The sequence below is a fragment of the Protopterus annectens genome, chromosome 16.part0 (genome assembly GCF_019279795.1).
Source record: "Protopterus annectens isolate FY-2018-M chromosome 16.part0, PAN1.0, whole genome shotgun sequence".
In the NCBI taxonomy this organism is placed as follows: domain Eukaryota; kingdom Metazoa; phylum Chordata; order Ceratodontiformes; family Protopteridae; genus Protopterus; species Protopterus annectens.
This window is the reverse complement of record NC_056750.1, coordinates 669,398,285-669,419,664: the sequence shown is the minus strand read 5'-3', so window position 1 is coordinate 669,419,664 and position 21,380 is coordinate 669,398,285. Positions and strand designations below refer to the sequence as shown.

The following is a 21,380-nucleotide window of genomic DNA, read 5'->3' as shown; positions in this document are numbered from 1 at the left end:
ACGTCATGGAAGAAGCGTTAGCAACTGACGCAGGACCAAAGACTTTGTTAAATCAGGCCAACTGAGGTCAACCTGCCCAACTGATTACCCAAATGTAATGACTGCAACAGTGAATACACTCTCTTAATATCTACATTTATGGTAAGTGTACACAACTGTACTTTCCTATTTGCATCTAGCCAAGTACCTTTATATCTGTTCTATACAGCCCGTTGTGATTGTAAGGTGTCTGCATCTTGGCTCTCTAGTGTGCTGTTCAGTTTTTACCTTAATACTGCCTGTATGGAGTTTTGATAGTCTGCAGTGCTAGGATTCATAAATATGAGGAATTGTATATTTTAAAAATCTGCCGAATCGTTACTTCAGCTACAGTGGCAGATATGCCAAGGTCATCTGAGGAAAAATGCCACCCCTATATTGTGAAATGGGGAGAAAGGAAATTTTTTGTGAAGGGTAACAGCAAGCAGAACAAACTTCAAGGGTGACCGCAAAGAATAACTTGTGAGAAAAGAACACTTTTGGGGAACGGGTGCCTATCTATTCTAAATGGAGGGCAGCTGGGAAAGGTAGTGAGGAATGGCTTTGTGACAGAAGGGAACTGTGAAGGGCTCCACTGACTTAAAACACAGGGATGGTATTGACACACGGGTGGGACCATTTGTCATATGGAAGACTAGTTCATCTTTTCTTTTCAGCTTTTCCCGTTGGGGATTACCACAGTGGAACAACTGTCTGCAGAGCGATTGGTAGTGGAGTTTTACGGTGTCAAGTTGCTAGCCTGGCACCCAGCCTTCCACAGAAGGTACACACACGGGCCAATTTGGAGTCTCCAGTCCATCTGCAGCATGTCTTTGTGATGTGGTAGGAAGCCAGGGCACCCGTAGGAAGCCCATGTGACCGCAGGGAAGACATTCAGACTCTGCACAGAAGGCCCCCAGCTAAGACTTTAACCAGAGAGCCTCTTGCGGTGAGGCAGCAACACTAACTGCTGCACCACCACGGCCACCCCCGCCCCCTGGAAGACTAGATAAACAAGGGATGAGGATAAGGAGTGGTACGGCAGCAGATCAACACATGGATGGCAGTATGTTTGATGTTAGTGAGAGCGTTGCTAGTAATCCTTGGAAGTAGATGTAGTGCTGGCAGTTAAATTGAATACCATGAACCCAACCAGGTTAAATGATAGTGTGTCGGTAGTCCCGGCTCTAAAAATGAGGGCAGAGAAATTATTAAATCCAGGTGTTCATTTATCATATACTTTTCATATTTACATACATACATTTCCAGGATGTTTTAAGCTGTTTTTAAATATAAATTTTTATATACATCTGTCTCGACTTCCACACCATTTAATGATTTGCAGCGAGTTGCAAAGAAAAGTAGAATGTATTTTTGCATTCATATGTTGCATGTACTATTAAAGCTTTAAGCCATGCTGTGTAGTAGCGCTCGTGGTATATGCATCCTGCCACCAAGAAAGGTGCTCTTACCTCGTACAGCATCCTTCCATATCCTGAGAGTAGCCAATAAGTGGAGCTAAAGAATGTAGTACGGTGAAGGATTGTGGAAAAGGGGGTGCTTTCAGTGAAACTGACTGCCCCTTAACCTCTGATTTGCACTAAGTAGGTCAGAGTGATGGTGCTCCAGTTTGCTGTAGTGACGTCTGCCTTGCTGCAGGTTTGTGCCAGGCAGCAACCTTTTGTAAAGGGCTGTTGTATTGGTTCAACAGGTCCTCCTTAAAGTCCCTGTGGAGTAAGAGCAGGAAAATGTTGCTCTCAGTTGGGCATCACAAAGGAACCCTGCTGTCTGCTGTACCTGAAACAGCTGTAATCACTTGGTCTGCTTGTGGAGCAAATGCCCTGAAGGAAGAAGTTGTGTAAGCGTCAAGTGATGCTGACTGTTGCCCTGCACAGACGCACTGTAATACTGCTCTGTAATGTAGATCTGTGACACCACAAACTTTTCATATGACATGCACAAGGATACAGTGCATAGCCTCGGGCTGAGACGTGGTAGTGCCATTTGTGGTGATAGTGTGAGGTATGTCAAGGTAGTGATTCAGGGGAGTTTACTGGATTGGATTTTAACATAGGCATACAACATAGATAATGTAACTGCTTTGTAATGAACAGCTGTGGTGGGTGCCAGAAGTAAGGATCATAGGAAATTTCTAGGCCATCGCCCTGGCGGTCATTTCAAGCCTAGCTGTTTCATCCCAATGTAATACCATAGATACTCTAGTCCATACCCAGGATTGTATTTAATAATGACTGCCCATGTCAAGGAGGGTTCTTGGCACTATTCCCAGTAAGAAATTAGAGCCCCATCCACTTGTCCAGGTTCCTTTTGGAGAGTGTCCTAGAGGTGCTCTGCTTCATATGAATTGGCAACCTATTCCACTGGGGGACAAATCTGTCCCTCCAGTATATTTTTTTTCAAGTCACAGGCCATATTTAGGTCCCTGGAACATGTGGCTCTAGTCCTGTTTGATTTACGGATGTGCAGCAAGTTCATTGGGTTTGGGTCAGAGATTGCTCTGTAAGTCGGAAGTCTATACGATCTTGAGCATAGTGACTGGGACTTGAGTTGGTCTGTGGAACTGGGAAAGTCAGGATTTCTCTGAATCTAAAAAGAGACTTAGGATTTTCTTCTTCCTCATAGGCCTTTGGCTATACCTCCTGTTCTAGACATTGTTGATGATTTTCAGAGTCTAGTATGAATCCTGATTCTCTGCCTCCGCTCCTAGTAAGCCGACAGATACCACAGGGTTCCTGACTCCAACAAAATCCTTCTCAAAATCCTACTGCTGATCCTGAAACCATTTCTCAGGGTCCCAAGGGTATTAAGGACTGCTTAAAATCCTACCCTTCTGATGGAGATTCCAGGGCGCTGGATAGATGGGGTAAGAAGGTTTACACGCCTGCAACCTTGGCAGTCGGGCTTTAAACTGTCAGTTTCAGATGCTTAAATGTCGACAGCATATCATGGACTACTTAAACAGAAAATTATGTTAATCTCGACTGTGTGGAAAATAGAGTTGCAAGATTTATTGCATTCAGCTGAACAAGTTGGAAAACGACTTTGCAATGTGGTTTTGATTCTTTGAGGCCTCTTGCAGGCTGCTGTAACTGGATCTGTGCTCAGAAGGCATGCTTGGCTTAGAGCAACTCTGCCTGACCATGTTAAAGCAAAATTGTTGGATGCTCCTTTACAACATGACCGCTTGGTAATAAGGCTGAAGAAGTGTTAAAAAAGATGGAAGATGAAGCTGAATCTATGCAAACTGAAAGATTTCTTACAAGTGCAACCTCCCAAGGTTTAGTAGGCACTGGCCTACTAAGAACTGGTCCTTTCCAGTCCCCTCGAGAGCCGCTCAAGTTAAATCGAGACATTCCAAAGGATCCAGGTTTCAGTCACAAGGAACTTTTAGAACAAAACAATAGGGTGCCTCCACCTCCAAATCTGGAAACAAGGCACCTCCTTATGGTAAACAGTCTCAATGACGTCCCTCTACACCAAACACTTAGCCTTTAGCCACCCCTTTGGGGGGGGGAAACTGGCACTTCATGCACGAAACTGGCAACTTATTACTCGGGACAAATGGGTTTTAAATATAGTATCCCAGGGATACAGATTTCATTTCCACACGTTGCCAATCCCAAACGGATGGCCAGATCTGCCCCCAAATCAGTGGGCAGAGGCCCAGAAACAAGTTCTGTCCCTCATGAACATGAGGGCTATTCAGCCAGTATCAGAAGAGGAAAAGGGACAAGGTATCTATTCAAGACTTTTCCTGGTACCCAGAAAAGACTAATCATGGCGTCCAATTCTGGACTTGTCCAGAAGTGTTTAGAGTGGATATTCTAAAATTCAAGATGCTGACTCTTCAACAGTTACTACCTATGCTAGGCAAAGATGCCTGATTGGCAACTCTAGACTTAAGAGGCTTACCTGCGTATCCCAGTCAGGGAATCTTGCAGAAGATATCTCTGCTTCAAAGCAGGCTACTTGCATTACCAGTTCTACGTACCGCCCTTTGGCTTATCTACTGCTCCCAGGGTCTTCACAAAGTGCCTGGCTCCAGTAATCGCATTTTGCAGGCCAAGAAATATTCAAATATATCCATACCTGGACGATTGTCTAATTCGAGCAGAAAACAAGGATTTTCTTCTAAAGCATCTGGCGTTTGTAAAAAGGGTTCTAACTTGTCTAGGGTACACCATAAACGAAAAGAAATCACAACTGTGGTACCCTCTCAAAAAATTACATTCCTGGGTGCAAGCTTGAATACAACTGTCCAGATGACTTGCCTTTCGCCAGAAAAGCAAATTCAGTTGGTAACTTACTTCAAACAGGTGGCCACAAAAACCCTGCTATCTGCAAGACAAATTCTGCAAGCCTTTGGGTACATGGCCTCCTGCATTCTTCTAATTCATATGCAAGTCTGCATATGAGGAAACTACAGTGGTACTTAATTTATGGAGTCAGCATTGCCACAGCCTGGAAACAATGATTCCTATTATACCTTGCCTGCAACTAGAGTTCCTATGGTGGGCAGAGGCTTGCCACCAGAACAATGGACTGCCATTCAGTCCACCCTCTGCCGCCCAAACCCTAACTACAGACGCATCCAACTGTTTGGGGGGGCTCATCTGGCAGGAAAGTGCATTCAGGGCAAATGGAGCCCAAATCAAATCACCTACATATCAATCAGAAAGAGATGCTAGTTGTACAGAATGCACTGACAGCCTTCAAGGACTACCTTCATCAAGGACAACTAGTGATAGACAGACAACACCACAGTTACGTGGTACATAAACAAGCAGGGGGATACTCATTCCTACCCCCTTTGCAGACTAGCCATGGCATTGTGGAACACGGCCTTGACCTGCCAGGAAAGCTATATACTCTGGCAGACAAACTAAGCAGAAATCTTATGGACCCACACGAATGGAAACTGGAACCACAAGTTTTCAACATGTTGACACACAAATGGGGAGCCCAGACATAGATCTATTTGCTTCACCCCAGAACTATCGGTTGGAAAAATTCTGTACAAGAATTCATCACAAAGAAGCTTGGAAAGTGGATACTGTATCATTCAGCTGGAAAAACCTATCGGTCTATGCTTTTCACCCTCTGTCAGGACAAACCAAAAATGATTCTGATTGCTCCAGACTGGCCTCTCCAACACTGGTACCCACTCCTGCACAATGTGTCACACCTTCCTCCATGACACCTGCCTCAGACACCTTACCTAATATCTCAGCAGAACTACCAAATTCTGCACACTCTGCTCCAAACTTTGAATCTTGCAGAGTGGCTAATCCACTAATTTCACCCTTGGCATCCCTCAGCAAACCTATGATGGATGTCATTTTGGAGGCTAGAAGGCCTAGTACTAGAAAATCTTATGCTGACAAATGGAAAAGATTCTGTGCCTGGAACCAATCACAAGGAATAAGCACAGCAATGCCCAATATTCCTCAGAGATTCTGCAATACTTAACGAAGATGCTTCACAGGGGCCTATCTTTTTCTTCCATAAAAATCCATGTTTCTGTCATTTCAGCTCCATTACAATACAGAACCTCCCCTCTTCTCTCATCCTCTGCTAAAGCAGTATATCAGAGGGGCCAAACATTTAAAACCTCCCAGGAGAGCAACAACTCCTGCATGGGACCTCAATTTTGTTTTGGAAAAACTCACTCTACCTCCTTTTGAGCCGGCTGCTACTGCAGACCTAAAATTTCTCTCCTGGAAAACGGCTTTCCCTTTACAAGTCACTTCAGCTAGAAAGATTTCAGAATTACAGGCTGTTATGGCAGTGGAGCCTTTCATTATTTTTTTCATTTGGACAGGGTGGTTCTCGGGACCAATCCATCTTTCATGCTTAAGGTGGTATCCAGTGTGGCTCTCAATCAGACCATTCATCTCCCAACTTTCTTTCCCAATCCACAGAACAAGGGTGAGTGGATTCTGCATTCATTGGATGTACACAGACAACTTAGATTCTACTTAAACAGGACAAAATCTGTAAGAAAATCTGAACAACTATTGGTGGCATTTGCTGCAGGGGCAGAGGAAAGACTATTTCAAAGCAGACTATTTCCAAATGGATAACCCATTGTATTTGTTTCTGCTATATGCACCATGGTAAATCAGATCCCATTCCATCAGGGCTGCATCTACTTCTGCAGCCTTTCTCAGAGCGGTTCCTACCACAGACATTCTAGAGGCTGCTACCTGGAGCTCAGTTCATACGTTCACCAAACATTACCATGTACCTCTCTTCTGTTAATCCAGAGCTGGCTTTGCCACTGCTGTCCTGCAGGGCCTTATAGCTGCTCCTAATGCTGTATAAATCCGTCCTCCCAACCATAGCTTTGGGATTCTACCCAAATGTAATGACTGCAACAGTGAAACACTAAGAACATAGTGCAGTTGTGTACACTTACCATAAATGTAGATGTTCAAGTGTATTCACTGTTGCAGTCTGGGTTACTTACCCTCCAGCCCCCTGTTTTTTCTCTTACTATACCTCTCCTTTCTTTTACTATGCTTAAAAGCCTTTTTGGTGTATTTGTTTTTGTTTGAAGGCATATTTATTGTGTTTTCAATTATGTGTGTGTAATATAAATATATACATGTATTGCTCCCCTTTTGGGGGGCACCTGACATCTGGGGCAAGAAAAACTGATGTAATGGCGTTGGCTGCATGTTTTATACCCCTGACGTCATGGAAGAAGCGTTAGCAACTGACGCAGGACCCAAGACTTTGTTAAATCAGGCCAACTGAGGTCAACCTGCCAGCAGATTACCCAAATGTAATGACTGCAACAGTGAATAAACTCTCTTAATATCTACATTTATGGTAAGTGTACACAACTGTACTTTCCTATTTGCATCTAGCCAAGTACCTTTATATCTGTTCTATACAGCCCGTTGTGATTGTAAGGTGTCTGCATCTTGGCTCTCTAGTCTGCTGTTCAGTTTTTACCTTAATACTGCCTGTATGGGGTTTTGATATTGTCTGCAGTGCTAGGATTCATAAATATGAGGAACTGTATATTTTAAAAATCTGCCGAATCGTTACTTCAGCTACAGTGGCAAATATGCCAAGGTCATGTGAGAAAAATGCCACCCCTATATTGTGAAATGGGGAGAAAGGAAAATTTTTGTGAAGGGTAACAGCAAGCAGAAGAAACTTCAAGGGTGACCACAAAGAATAACTTGTGACAAAAGAACACTTTTGGGGAACGGGTGCCTATCTATTCTAAATGGAGGGCAGCTGGGAAAGGTAGTGAGGAATGGCTTTGTGACAGAAGGGAAGTGTGAAGGGCTTCACTGACTTAAAACACAGGGATGGTATTGACACAAGGTTGGGACCATTTGTCATATGGAAGACTAGTTCATCTTTTCTTTTCAGCTTTTCCCGTTGGGGATTACCACAGTGGAACAACTGTCTGCAGAGCGATTGGTAGTGGAGTTTTACGGTGTCAAGTTGCTAGCCTGGCACCCAGCCTTCCACAGAAGGTACACACACGGGCCAATTTGGAGTCTCCAGTCCATCTGCAGCATGTCTTTGTGATGTGGTAGGAAGCCAGGGCACCCATAGGAAACCCATGTGACCGCAGGGAAGACATTCAGACTCTGCACAGAAGGCCCCCAGCTAAGACTTTAACCAGAGAGCCTCTTGCGGTGAGGCAGCAACACTAACTGCTGCACCACCACGGCCACCCCCGCCCCCTGGAAGACTAGATAAACAAGGGATGAGGATAAGGAGTGGTAAGACAGCAGATCAACGCATGGATGGCAGTATGTTTGATGTTATTGAGAGCGTTGCTAGTAATCCTTGGAAGTAGTTGTAGTGCTGGCAGTTAAACTGAATACCATGAACCCAACCAGGTTAAATGATAGTGTGTTGTAGTGCTGGCAGTTAAACTGAATACCATGAACCCAACCAGGTTAAATGATAGTGTGTCTGTAGTCCCAGCTCTAAAAATGAGGGCAGAGAAATTATTAAATCCAGGTGTTCATTTATCATATACTTTTCATATTTACATACATACATTTCCAGGATGTTTTAAGCTGTTTTTAAATATAAATTTTTATATACATCTGTCTTAACTTCCACACCATTTAATGATTTGCAGTGAGTTGCAAAGAAAAGTAGAATATATTTTTGCATTCATATGTTGCATGTACTATTAAAGCTTTAAGCCATGCTATGTAGTAGCGCTCATGGTATATGCATCCTGCCACCAAGAAAGGTGCTCTTACCTCGTACAGCATCCTTCCATATCCTGAGAGTAGCCAATAAGTGGAGCTAAAGAATGTAGTACGGTGAAGGATTGTGGAAAAGGGGGTCTTTCAGTGAAACTGACTGCCCCTTAACCTCCGATTTGCACTAAGTAGGTCAGAGTGATGGTGCACCAGTTTGCTGTAGTGACGTCTGCCTTGCTGCAGGTTTGTGCCAGGCAGCAACCTTTTGTAAAGGGCTGTTGTATTGGTTCAACAGGTCCTCTTTAAAGTCCCTGTGGAGTAAGAGCAGGAAAATGTTGCTCTCAGTTGGGCATCACAAAGGAACCCTGCTGTTTGCTGTACCTGAAACAGCTGTAATCACTTGACAGGTCTGCTTGTGGAGCAAATGCCCTGAAGGAAGAACTTGTGTAAGCGTCAAGTGATGCTTACTGTTGCCCTGCACAGACACACTGTAATACTGCTCTGTAATGTAGATCTGTGACACCACAAACTTTTTTCATATGACATGCACAAGGATACAGTGCATAGCCTCGGGCTGAGACGTGGTAGTGCCATTTGTGGTGATAGTGTGAGGTATGTCAAGGTAGTGATTCGGGGGAGTTTACTGGATTGGGTTTTAACATAGGCATACAACATAGATAAAGTAACTGCTTTTTAATGAACAGCTGTGGTGGGTGCCAGAGGTGAGGATCATAGGAAATTTCTAGGCCATCGACCTGGCGGTCATTTCAAGTCTAGCTGTTTCATCCCAATGTAATACCATAGATACTCTAGTCCATACCCAGGATTGTATTTAATAATGACTGCCCATGTCAAGGAGGGTTCTTGGCACTATTCCCAGTAAGAAATTAGAGCCCCATCCACTTGTCCAGGTTCCTTTTGAAGAGTGTCCTAGAGGTGCTCTGCTTCACATGAATTGGCAACCTATTCCACTGGGGGACAAATCTGTCCCTCCAGTATATTTTTTCAAGTCACAGGCCATATTTAGGTCCCTGGAACATGTGGCTCTAGTCCTGTTTGATTTACGGATGTGCAGCAAGTTCATTGGGTTTGGGTCAGAGATTGCTCTGTAAGTCGGAAGTCTATACGATCTTGAGCATAGTGACTGGGACTTGAGTTGGTCTGTGTAAGGCATGTGCTGGAGTCCCTTGAGCTTAATTAGGAATCTCCGAGGTCTGTCTAAGTGCTGCACGTGCTCTGTACGGTACGTGCCTAAAGAAGTGTTGCACTGTATTGTGGGCCTGATTAGTGACAAGTATAGAGGGGTTATAACCTCCTTTGCTCTAGGGGCTTTGCCTTTGCTAATCAAGTGTGCTACATATAAACCTTCCTTACTACAGTGACACATGATAGTCACAGTTAAGGTCACAGTCTACTTGTGATCCCAGATCTCTTGCCATTCCGTAGGTGCATAGGGTTGTTGTTGTTGTCTTTCGTCTTTTCCCGGTTAGGGGTTGCCACAGCAGAACTCCGGTCTGCTAATGATTGGCAGTAGATTTTTCACGAACGCCGAGGTGCCAGCTCAACGTTCAACCTTCAACGAAGGCACACCCATTTACGCATGTCCTTTGAACGCCCACCCAACCACGGGGAGGACATGCAGACTCCACACAGAAGGCACTCCCCGCACTGCAGCTGAGAATCGAACGGGAGAACCTCTTGCTCTGAGGCAACAATGCTACCGTTGCACCACCGCGGAAGTAAGTGTTGCTGGTTGGCAAGGTCTCCTTTTTGCCCTGTTCTGGGTGGTAGAGCAAGCGGAAATGTAGACAATTTGAGATGAATTGTTTCCTTCCTTGAAGGGATTGTACATGTGCGAATGTTTTGAGGCAGTAGTTGTAGTCGCAAACAAAATTTGATTGCACGAAACAGAAGGTAAACCTCCACCACAACACAAAGAAAGTGTAATGCATTTTTGCCATTATCAAACTTTGTAGTAACCGTGTTATGATTTTTCTATGAAGAATCCTCTAATGCAGATAATAGTTTGGAAAAGTGGCTGATAATAAGCGGCACCTTGTGTGTAGCTCTGCTTGATACATTAATTGATGCTATATTTTGCTAAAAAATTGTTTGTTTGAAACCTAGTGCTCCAAGATGTCTGTGGCGGACAGTTCCAAACTGAACAAGACTGTGAGGGAGGTGTATATGAAACTTCCTCAGGGAGACCAGGTGCAGGTCACTTATGTGTGGATTGATGGCACGGGAGAGGGACTTCGGAGCAAAACCAAGACACTTGACTATGAACCAAAGTGTGTAAAAGGTAAGAAAGCTGCCTGTGTTTCATCCCCTTTCTTTGTTTTTTTTTTGTTTTTTTTTTTTCTCCTTCTCTTGTGTTGTGATTGTAGAATGCTATAAGGCCAGGATCCGCTTCCAAAATGAGTATTGCTGTAGTGTGAAAACTGTAATCTGTGATGTATTAGTATCCCTTACTAAAGGGATACCTACCAAGGATAGCCATACGAATGCCCAACATACCAAAGCCGTGGAACCTTCTAGATGTTATACATCTGACATGCATCCTGTGTCCAGGACGTAAGGTACGCAGGTGACGTAAGGGTGCCTAATCTCAGAACTGTTTTTCCACCAGTTGAAACGCTAACTTTTGAATTTGGTGTGTCAGGTTTTGTCACACTGTTTAATTTACTGAGTCTATGGCAGATAAGTACCCCTATTGGAGTTTTCCTTTCTTTGTTTTACCATTTTACACATAATCCAGGAATGTGAGTGTGGGATCCAGGTTCCACATAAAGGTAAACATGAGTGCAGTGCCTTTTCTGCCTAGGTGCAGACCATGATCACATTTGCTTTGCTATTTGTCAGGCTTTTGTACAAGACTGTTCATTGCCATTTGTTGTCCCTTTCTGTAGATTTGAGAGACCTAATGTCTGAAGTTGCTTGCCCTGGGAGCTATGGCTTCTGAATCCATTCACCCAGATGTTCAGCTGCTTCTTAATCAGTCAAAAAAGATAAATTTAGAGATTTTTATCTAGCCTTTTCCAGACGTCTGTCAGGTCAGTTGAAGAACCGGAAGACTGTCCAGCTCTAACACCAGCTCCCACTGTTGTGACCTATTTGGGGGTCAACATGGGATTGTTTTACCACACATCTGCTAATGAGGATTTCTTCTACTGTGGACGAGAAAGGGATCCGTGGCTGACTTATTTCAGAAGGGTGTTGGAGATTCCCCAGATTTTTTCTTCCCCTCTAACTATCGAAGAAATCTACCTTTAATGGCTTCCTTTGTGCAGAGGCAGTAGAGGCCTCCTGTAAGTAGTAAGAGATCTTCAAAAAAGGTGTTCATAGGTTCATACTAGGCTATCTGCCCTAGGGCATTTATAAGCCTAGCCAGAGTGTGTTTGGCTTTCGCCACCCATTTTAAATTAATTTTGCTATGCCTTTTTTGAGGTTAGTGTACTGTGCCTCTAACAGTGACACAGAAGTGATAGCTGGGGTAAACCTACGATCTCCCATCCACTCCTCAAGATTCCTCTTTAAGAGAGTCAATGTGGGACTCTGCCTAACCTGGACTGGGATTTTATTCCAGAGTGAAGGGAGCCTCTGGGTTATGAATCTGTCCCTCCAGCATGTCCTATTTATTTCATTGCTGAGGTTCAAGTCTCTCGAGCACGTAGCTCGATGGGATTTGGATTTTCTGAGGTGCAGCATGTCCATTAATTCCGGGTTGGACATGGCTTTATATGTCAGGCACAGATCGCCTCTGAGCAGGCGGTATGCCACTGAGTAGAGCTGGAGTTTCTTTAACCAGGCAGCATATGGCATCTGTTTGAGCCCTTTGATCCTCTTGGTGAGGTACTTTTGGGGTCTTTCCAGTTGCTGCAGGTGTCTGGTAAGGTACATCCCAAAAGGGACATTGTACTCAATTATGGGCCTGATGAGGGATGAGTAAAGAGGCATGATGACCTCCCCTGATCTAGATGTGAATCCCTTCATGATTAGGTGGGCTATATAAAATGCTTTTCTAACCACTTTGGCCACGTGGTTGTCAAATGAGAGATTGCTATCAACTTGAGTCCCCAGGTCCCTAATGACTCCTTCTGTGCTTAATGGATTACCACCTATGTGGTAATTTGTGGGCACTTTGCCAAAGGGGATGACTATAAATGTTTTCGGGTAAGTCTGCTTAAAAATTCTCCAAAAGACCTCTGCTTCTGTTTGACATTTATCCTTCCCTCAGGTCCACTCTCTCCACGTTCCTGTTCACCTCCTCTTAAAGTTTTATGATCCTCTTGTTTGTTCCTCACACTGTTTTGTCGTTTTTTTTTTTTTTTTTTTTTCTTTAAGGCTCCAAGAGTCTTTCAGATATCTGGCTCCAGGCAATAGTGTACTGTAGACTTCATTATATCCAAACTTGTTCCTATCTGGATGACCTTCTCGGCAACCTCCACAGGGTCACATTTTCCTGGTTTGCAGGGTTCAGACTCTACCTATGATGGCTTTTCGTCCTCCCCCCAAAGTCACCTTTTTGACAGATTTCTTCCAGTCTGTTTTAAAAGTGGTGTCTGCAGAATAGTTTCTCTGGGCTCTTGGGTACATAGTTTCCACCATTTCTCTGGTTTCTTTTTAGTCAGACTCCACATAAATAAACTTAAGTGGTTTCTAAAGACACATTTCTCATCAGCTGAAGTTTCTCATTCCTCACTTGCCTTGTCTCATACAAAAATCTTGGTGGATTCCTCAAAAAAAAAAAATAATATATATATAATATCCAGGCCTGCTCCTTCGTCAACTCAGGAGCTTTATACAGATGCTTCAAATCTGGGCTGGGGGCTCTTTCCAACAATTTTGGCCCAGGGAGTGTGGCCTTTTCAGCAAATGGAGGATCACATCAATGGCAGAGACAAGGAAATATGAACATACCTTTTCCTGCCAAGAAGTTTTTTTATCCGTTTCTAATCAAACCATTTTCTCTTGGATTTCTGAGGCCATTTCCTATCCTTATTTTCATGGTAAGCCGCTTTCTTCGGTTTGTGTTCCATCTACTGGGATGGTTGCCTCTTTTGGTGCCTCTTTTCGAGGGTCTGGATGCCGGATCCACTTTGGAAGGTGATACTTTGTCCTCCTCCAAATATTAACAATACAAGTTAGATTTGATTTCTAGTGCCAGAGCAGAATTTCCAGGGCCATCCTACATGTTTTTGTAGGACTCTTCGTTTGCTTCCTCCTCCCTTCCTCTACATTAGCTTCTGTACTCTCCCTTTATAAAAGAATACTGCAACAATGATAAGAAAGGACATAGTACAGTCTGTTAACAGCTTGCAACAACAGTAGATGTCCTCCTTTTTCACTGTTGCGGTATTCCCTCCCTTTCCCGCCATTTTTCTTTTATTCACTTACCCTCGGGCCGAAGGGTCCTCTATTTCTCCCTTTTCTGGATGCACATGCTCTTTCTTTGGTGCTCTGGTTCTCCTGGGGCAGTTCAGTTCAGTGGATTAGATGGTCACACATCCCTTTGTGTACCTTTATGTCCTGGACTTAAGACATCTGATGCACAGCAGCTAGAAGCGATTATGTTTTTGGTATGATGGCAGGGTGCACAGCTGTCCTCAACAGGATAGATATCCTTTTAGTAAAGCATACTACAGCAGTGAAATAGTAGATGTATGTCCTATGGTAAATTCTTAAACAGCTGTTTTTTCTAAGTTTTAAGACAGTGCTGACCATAGATGTGTGGACACTGTAGTTACCAGCATCTGTGTCACTAGCACAAAGAAATGTCACATTCACAGCAGCTGCAAAGTGGAAGATGGCCAGAACGAGATTTAGAAATGTGTATGTATTTATGGCTGGATATTGAGCCAGGCATGCACTGTCCAAAGGCCAAAACTGCATTAAGAGATGTTAAGCTTCACAACAGCCTTTTCCCAAACTCTGTGTAGCCTGCCGTATGGTCATTACTTTATCTGTTGTATAAGAACGTATGAAGTCTATACATTTTCTAGTAAGGATGTGATGACTCTCATGGCTTTCATTTCCCTTCCCACAGACATTCCAGAGTGGAACTTCGATGGATCCAGCACTTACCAAGCGGAGGGTTCCAATAGTGACATGTACCTCATCCCATGCCATATGTTCAGAGACCCTTTTTGCCTGGACCCAAACAAGCTGGTCCTGTGTGAAGTCCTCAAGTATAACAGAAAACCAGCAGGTAAGGTTATGACCCTTGGTTGTATGATGATGTCAGACTAATGGCTTGAGCTTGGCCAGTAGTTGCTTATGGACAACTGGAGATCAGTGTAGATTTTGATATCTTAAATGTTTGTTCTGGATACTGTGTTGACTTAATCGGTGAGTGATTTATCTTTGTTAGTGCAAGTAAACTGGATACCCATTTTTAGTAACTGGGTTGTTATGGTATTAAATAGCTACAGTTGTTAAGCAAGGTGAGGTGTCAGTTCACTCTGTAGTTCACGTAGAACACAGCCCTCTGAGGTGTTTTATGTGTGGCTTATTATATTGTCAAATGTCTGCTACCTGTGGCAAAAACACATTGATCTAAATCAGTTGATTGTGACTAATTCTTGGCCAGGCTGCAGTTACCTTATAGACTTGGTTTAAGAAAAATATTGGGGGAGATGATCCTGGATTAATTGCATCTTTCCCTCCTTATATTACTGGTGTCACTAATGTCTGCCAAGTAATTGGAATATCTGTTTTAATGCTGTACTGAACTTTTGTACTTTGTTGGGAGAAAGTCTTGTCTACACCTTTCCATTGTTCTTTCCATAGTTGTGTTGTAACTGGTCTACACCTTTCCATAGTTTTGTTGTAACCTGTCTCCCCGTTGGAGATTTTGCTACTGCCTGTGCCCTCCTCTCTCTCTTTCCTCATTCATTTATAGTGCTTATCAATTGTTCACCTTCATTTCCTGTCTATGTTACTTATGTCTCTTAAGCTGCACAGATTTTCCTCACCTTGCTTCTCATACAATTTTCTATACTATACCAAATGTCCTTTTATCTCTCTAGGATTGCTACTTCTCTTCCTAATTTTTCTTTTTTATACTCCTAACTTCTCTTGTCTTGGTTTGCAAGCCAATACTCTCTAGCTTTGTCTGTTAAAATAAAAAAGTCCTGCAGCCTAATCACAGTCTGTCCTGTTCTACAGTTTCTTTAAAACATTTCTTTCAGACTTCTCAGGTCTTTCTTCTCATCTTCCATTAAGCTGCCCAGTGTCTCCCCTGCAATGTTCCCTTGTTTAAGCTTTTAAAACTCCTTTTGTTCTTGCTCTCTGTTTAGGCCCTCATTACTCTCTGTTTAGGCCCTCATTCATCTCTTCAGAGATCTTATTTATTTCTTCTTGACTCCATCCATTATCCAGTCTGTAACCCCTGGACCTTTAGGAGGACTTTGATTGCTGTCACTATTTGCTTCTGTCCTTTGTGTTGCTTCTGCAATGTCTTTTTTATTTTTTATTGTGTTATCACTGGTGGAGAAGTACAGTTTTATTATAATTTTATACTAACCTCTTGCTTCTCAGAAACAAACGGGAGGATGACATGTAGCAAGGTCATGGAAAAGGCGAAGGACAGCTACCCTTGGTTTGGCATGGAGCAGGAGTACACCCTGATGGGCATCGATGGGCGCCCCTATGGTTGGCCAAAAAATGGCTTTCCAGGGCCCCAAGGTAAGAAATGGTAAACTGTTTACAGCATGAGGGACTGGTGCATGTGGAGAATGTAATTGGGAAGTTGTAAATGAAATCAGTGCGTTTTTTATTGCTCGAGAGAATTTAGCTTCCAAATGGATGCTTTGCTTGTGTGCTAATTGTGCCGGGCTGCTTTATTAAGTACCTGATTTAGCATGTCATAATCTTGCATGAACCTGAGCTGCTGCCTTGAGAAAATTGTCTGGTGTTTTGATCATTGAGTGCCTCCCATCAAGATATCCAGTTAGTGTTTATGGTTTGAAGATTATTTTAGTTTGGCTGGCTGGTGGCTTTATTTTGATTTGTAGAAGTGAGGCTGTATGTTTATGTTTGCAGTTGTGCTTTTTGGTTTGTAAAAATTTGGGTTTAAGCTTCATAAGTAGTGAAACGGAGTAAACAAAATACACCCTGACCAGATTGGAACAGCTTTTGAGTGCAAGGGAGCCTTTGCTTCCATTGAGCACTTCATTTTGTAAATTTTATATAAGCCTAGATTTCTGTCCACAAGTTTTGACTCTGAGGATTGGCTGTAGTTTTGGTTGTTCAGCAGTTTCTCACACTTCAGAATTTGGTCATTTGCTGTATTTCTTGTATTCCACTGCCTGTGTGACAGACGTTTTACCTCTGACATCCACACCAGTTGCTGTTTTGTGAGACTTCAGCTTGGAAAGTCTGCTGTTTCCTAAATGCAGACCCTGTTGCTTTTAGTAGTGGTCTTTTGATTCTGCATGCCCTGGTCCCTGGTCCCTATCACTGTACATGTGGATTAGTTCTTGGGCTCTGCTTTTGGTCTCTGCTTGCTAAAGGCCATGTAGCTGTAAGGATTAACTGTGATTACCTGCAAATTGGGTTGTCTGTTAGGCTGCTCATCTGGTTTTCTTTTCTGTTGACCTGGATTGGGAGAATATTTATTTACATCTTGCTGGTGGGCATCTAACTCTTTCTGGTTTGGGAGAGAGTATTTTAGATTGACATAGGCCCCTGTCACTGTGGTGTTCTTGAAAAGCATAGATGACTTGTCTTGTAAACTGATTTTTCTAGCTTCTATGATTTAGGGTTTCTTATGGCATTCTTAGTGTTTGGTAATGTCTGCTATTGAAGTGCTCTGTGCTGTGGGCAGATGGGCTGACACTAATTCCATGCCTCTTCAAACAGTGTTTTGTTTCGGAGTCTGCTTATTTTTTTAACCTAAAGTTAAGCTTAACTGAATAAGATTCCCCACTAAGGCTGTGGTCTCTCTGCAGGTCCATATTATTGTGGAGTTGGAGCAGACAACGTCTACGGCAGAGATATTGTAGAATGTCATTACAGAGCTTGCTTATATGCTGGAGTTAAGATAGCAGGAACAAATGCAGAGGTCATGCCATCACAGGTAATGTATTTTTCCCCCCTACTGAAACTTTTAATTTCTGTTTCGTACTGTAACAGTTTCCTTAAGTGTGAACTTGTTTCTTCAACAGGAAATGCCTGCTGTGCTTCTAGAAGTCTGTCCTTTCAGTACTTCTTGAGGGTTTTGTCCCTTTTAAAACTTTTAACTAAAACCAGTGACCAAAGATGGTTTACCTTTTATAATGTTGAAAAATCATGTCGAATGGCCCGTTAGAGAACCGTAATGTTTAACTTCACTGAAGTTTGAAATTCAGCGAATTGAACAGCAGATTTGCATAGTTTCAAACTACAATGTCTAACACACAAGCCCCCCTACACCCCCCTATTCTAACTCCGAGATTGCACTACTGTGGGGAAAGGGTCAATTTCCCGATCCCACTATAGTGTAACCCGCACCCAAAATGCCGAATCTGCAATGAGCGAATGTTACTGTGCATTCGCTCATTGCACGTTTGATGCATTTTTTTTTTTTCGCCTATACGAAAACTGGAAAACGTCCTTTTGAACAATCCACTTTCACACACGTGCAGTACGCACATTTAAGGTAAACCGCAAAAGACATTGCATTTCCCCAAGTGTCTGTCCTTGGGAACTGATAGTTTATTTACAAAAAAGCAATTCCGTCCCTGTTTTTGCTGTGCTTGGACAGCATGAAAATAACTTCATTTTTTTGTTTTCCCCAAGGATCTGCTTTGGCTTCTGCTCTAATGTCCTCATTTCTTTGTGTATCCCATAGTGTGAATCTACCACCCGTGTCAGGTACTTCATCACCTCTTAGCTTCCTCACCTGCCCTGCCTTTACTGCCCAGATTTTTGTGCTATACAATACTACTGGTCTCACCAATGTTTTCTACACCTTACCTTTCAGCTTCTTTGGCATTTTTTTGTCGTGCACTACACCTGACACTTTATGCTAGTTGACTTCAGCCCCTCTGATTCTTGCTTTAACCTGTTGATTCAGACTTCTCTTCTTCTCAACTACCCCTCTGATACATGAAGCTGTTATCCTGTTCCACTGTCTTCCATTCTATGTGAATTCTCAGCTTTTGATTACTTCATTTGCTGCTGTTACCACTGTGTTGTCTATTCTGTTTTCGTCTTGTGTGCCTTCAGTTTTGTGTTCCATTCCCATAGCCTTTGCTGACGCTCTTGCTCACTTAGTTTGTAGTGCCAAGTTGTAATGTATGCACTACCTTTTGTCATGTCCTGTCTGACCTGTTTCCTCATGATGTCTTCTCAACTGTCTGTGTCACTGCAAACATCATGTCAGTTATGCTGCATCCTGATTTGAATCTGAATTGCTCATCTCCCATCTTACTGTATACTACTCCGCATATCTGTTAAGCAAACCTAAACAGTGTAACTCTCAAAATGCTTTTTAAAAAAAAGTCATTGTACAATTTTTAAAATAAATTTTATTTTTCTTTTCCCAGTGGGAATTCCAGGTTGGGCCTTGCGAAGGTATTGACATGGGTGACCACTTATGGATGGCAAGATTCCTGCTGCACAGGGTCTGTGAAGACTTTGGAGTTGTTGCTACACTAGACCCCAAACCAATAACTGGTAACTGGAACGGTGCAGGCTGTCACACCAACTACAGCACAGAGGAAATGAGGAAACCAGGGGGACTCAAGTAAGTAGCCCTTTATGTATATAAATGTTGAAAATTGAGCTTGCTTGCATAGCCTCCTTTGGCCTTCATATTATTTGTACTTTGTATCTACTACGTGGAGGAGACTTTAACAAATGTCATTGGGGGCAGCATGGTGGCATTAGTTTTGCCAAAGTTTAACAAATGCATACCTAATTCACAATTAATTACTCATGCTGATCAATCATAATTAGAGCTGGAACCCTAAGTGACTTAAGTGTCTCCTGCCCATTGTTACTAACATGGTAAGTACAACTCCGTTGGGTCTTCCATGTTAGGAAGGAAACTTTTTGACTTTTGTGATGCTAAAAAATGAACTATTTGTCACACAATTTATGTACGAAAGCTTCATATCAAGCATTTAAACTTTATCTTTATGCAACTGTAAAGCGGGCCTTGTAAAGGTGAATTATAAGTTTAAAAGTTGTAAACTTTTACAAGCAAGAGTGTTATGTCAAAACCATCATGTAAAGAATTGGTCACAGAAGGTGTAATCATAGTAAGATTGTGTAATGTGATACTTCATTGTTTTTAACGGAGTGGAATTTGCTGTCGGTCCATTTGTAGACCTTGTCCAGTGAGCACCCATCAAAGCTGGAAACGGCAAAGAAAGGTCTGTGTCTTCAGGGAGTATCACTTCAGCCCACTGGCATTGCAAGTCAAACATTTTAAGCTCTTTTTCTGCTGTAAAACGTGTTCCCTGGCTCCCTGACAAGGTGCCTGCTGTTCACCCAGACCTTTTAAAAATGGGAAAGGAGAAGTTAATCCCTGGGAGCTGCTGTTGTACATCAACCATGCTGTCAGTGGGCTGAATGCTATTATCCTTTTTGAGTTCCTTTCTTTGTATCCATGCCTCCTCCAGGAATGGTCAGGTAGTGACACAACTCCCCTTTGACCCTATAGTTCTGCATCCTAGTTCTGCATTTAGTCACACACCACCCGGCAGGCATTTATGGATTTGTGCAGAAATGTATGCACACGCACACTGCGGTGTTTTACACCAATGACATTTGGAGCAGGATGTGCTGCTCTATTCCCTCTTTCAACTTCTGTGACCTGCTGCGTGTAGACTGTGGACAACCTAGTAAAATTTGTTGCAATTTAATTGATTTTTGTTAATGTACAGTTGAGTCACTTTAGCAAAGAGACCTTAGTGGGTTGTTATCCATAAACTGATTTAAGCAATTTTTGTGCTGTGAGGTAACTGAACTTTTACAAGTGTTTTGCTTCCCCCCATGTTTTCTAGACACATAGAAAGTGCTATTGAAAAACTCAGCAAGAGGCACGAACACCACATCAAGGCCTATGATCCTAAAGGAGGGGCTGACAACTCCAGGAGACTTACTGGTCATCATGAAACTTCTAGTATCTTCGACTTTACAGCTGGCGTGGCCAACAGAGGAGCTAGTATAAGGATTCCACGTCAGGTTGGGCAGGATGGTTTTGGCTATTTTGAAGACAGGAGACCCGCAGCTAACTGTGACCCTTATGTTGTGACAGAGGTCATTGTTAGAACTACCATTCTTAATGAAACGGATGATCACCCAATAGAAGTTTGAAAGTAGTACAGTTTTTACTAGTTTCTGTTTTGGACACACAACTCTCAACAGCTTTTTGCTGTATGGGTTCTAGACTTTGACATCAGTTGAGTGTGTTGCGTAGTATTTTATTGAATATTAAAAGGGTGCTGTTATAAGCTGTCTGCAGGTGCCTTAAGTGTTTACACTGTCTGGCAGATTGCACAAAATATGCCGGCTAAAAATGTTCAAAATATTTTACCTGTCTTACAGCAAATGGATAACTACACATTTTTAGCAACTGTGGTGTAGATGAAAAAAGTGACACACAGCTGCAATGTGATTATGTAATCATAGCATCAAATTATTACTCACTTTTTTGATTTTTAAGTATATATATATCCTAGCATTTTAAATATTGTCAACATGGGTATAAGCTGAGGTGCTAGTAAGAAGTGTTTTGCTGTTCATTACCTGTGTTTAATAAAATCCGCTTCTATGTGCCAAAAGTGAGTAATAATTTGATATTTTGCATAAAATACGAAAGAGGTGTTCACAATCACAGCAGCAGCCTGTTATGGTTCACATTATCACTCTATTGTTGACACAAGTGGAGAACAGCACACTTTTATCACTGAAATCGTGCTCTTCCTTTTTAAGATGCTTCTAACTTTCTCGACTCTAAAGTTCTTTAGAAACAGAAGGCTTAATGCTGTACTGGCCTTATCTTAATTTCTATGTAGCTAGGTGGAAGAGACTAAACTTTTCTTTAGCCAGCTCTCAATGAGTCATGAAAGTCTGTGGGTGGTGACCTTTTGCAGCTCTGCCTGTTATGTACTGGCACTAGAATAAAAACTGAATAGAGAAGGGACACCGCCAACGAAAGGCGTC

General features: G+C 42.6%; 1 protein-coding gene across 1 annotated transcript in view; it reads left to right on the top strand.

Moving 5' to 3' along the window:
• The window catches only part of LOC122790721 (glutamine synthetase-like), a 37,637-nt gene that overhangs the window by 16,091 nt on the left and 166 nt on the right, over positions 1 to 21,380 (top strand). The window contains exons 2-7 of the mRNA XM_044058292.1: positions 10,353 to 10,527; positions 14,272 to 14,433; positions 15,765 to 15,911; positions 17,177 to 17,304; positions 18,755 to 18,954; positions 20,219 to 21,380. The exon at positions 20,219 to 21,380 is cut by the window's right edge and continues 166 nt beyond it. Of these exons, the coding sequence (XP_043914227.1) occupies positions 10,362 to 10,527; positions 14,272 to 14,433; positions 15,765 to 15,911; positions 17,177 to 17,304; positions 18,755 to 18,954; positions 20,219 to 20,531 (1,116 nt within the window). The 5' untranslated portion in view covers positions 10,353 to 10,361 and the 3' untranslated portion in view covers positions 20,532 to 21,380. The remainder of the gene's footprint in view (positions 1 to 10,352; positions 10,528 to 14,271; positions 14,434 to 15,764; positions 15,912 to 17,176; positions 17,305 to 18,754; positions 18,955 to 20,218) is intronic.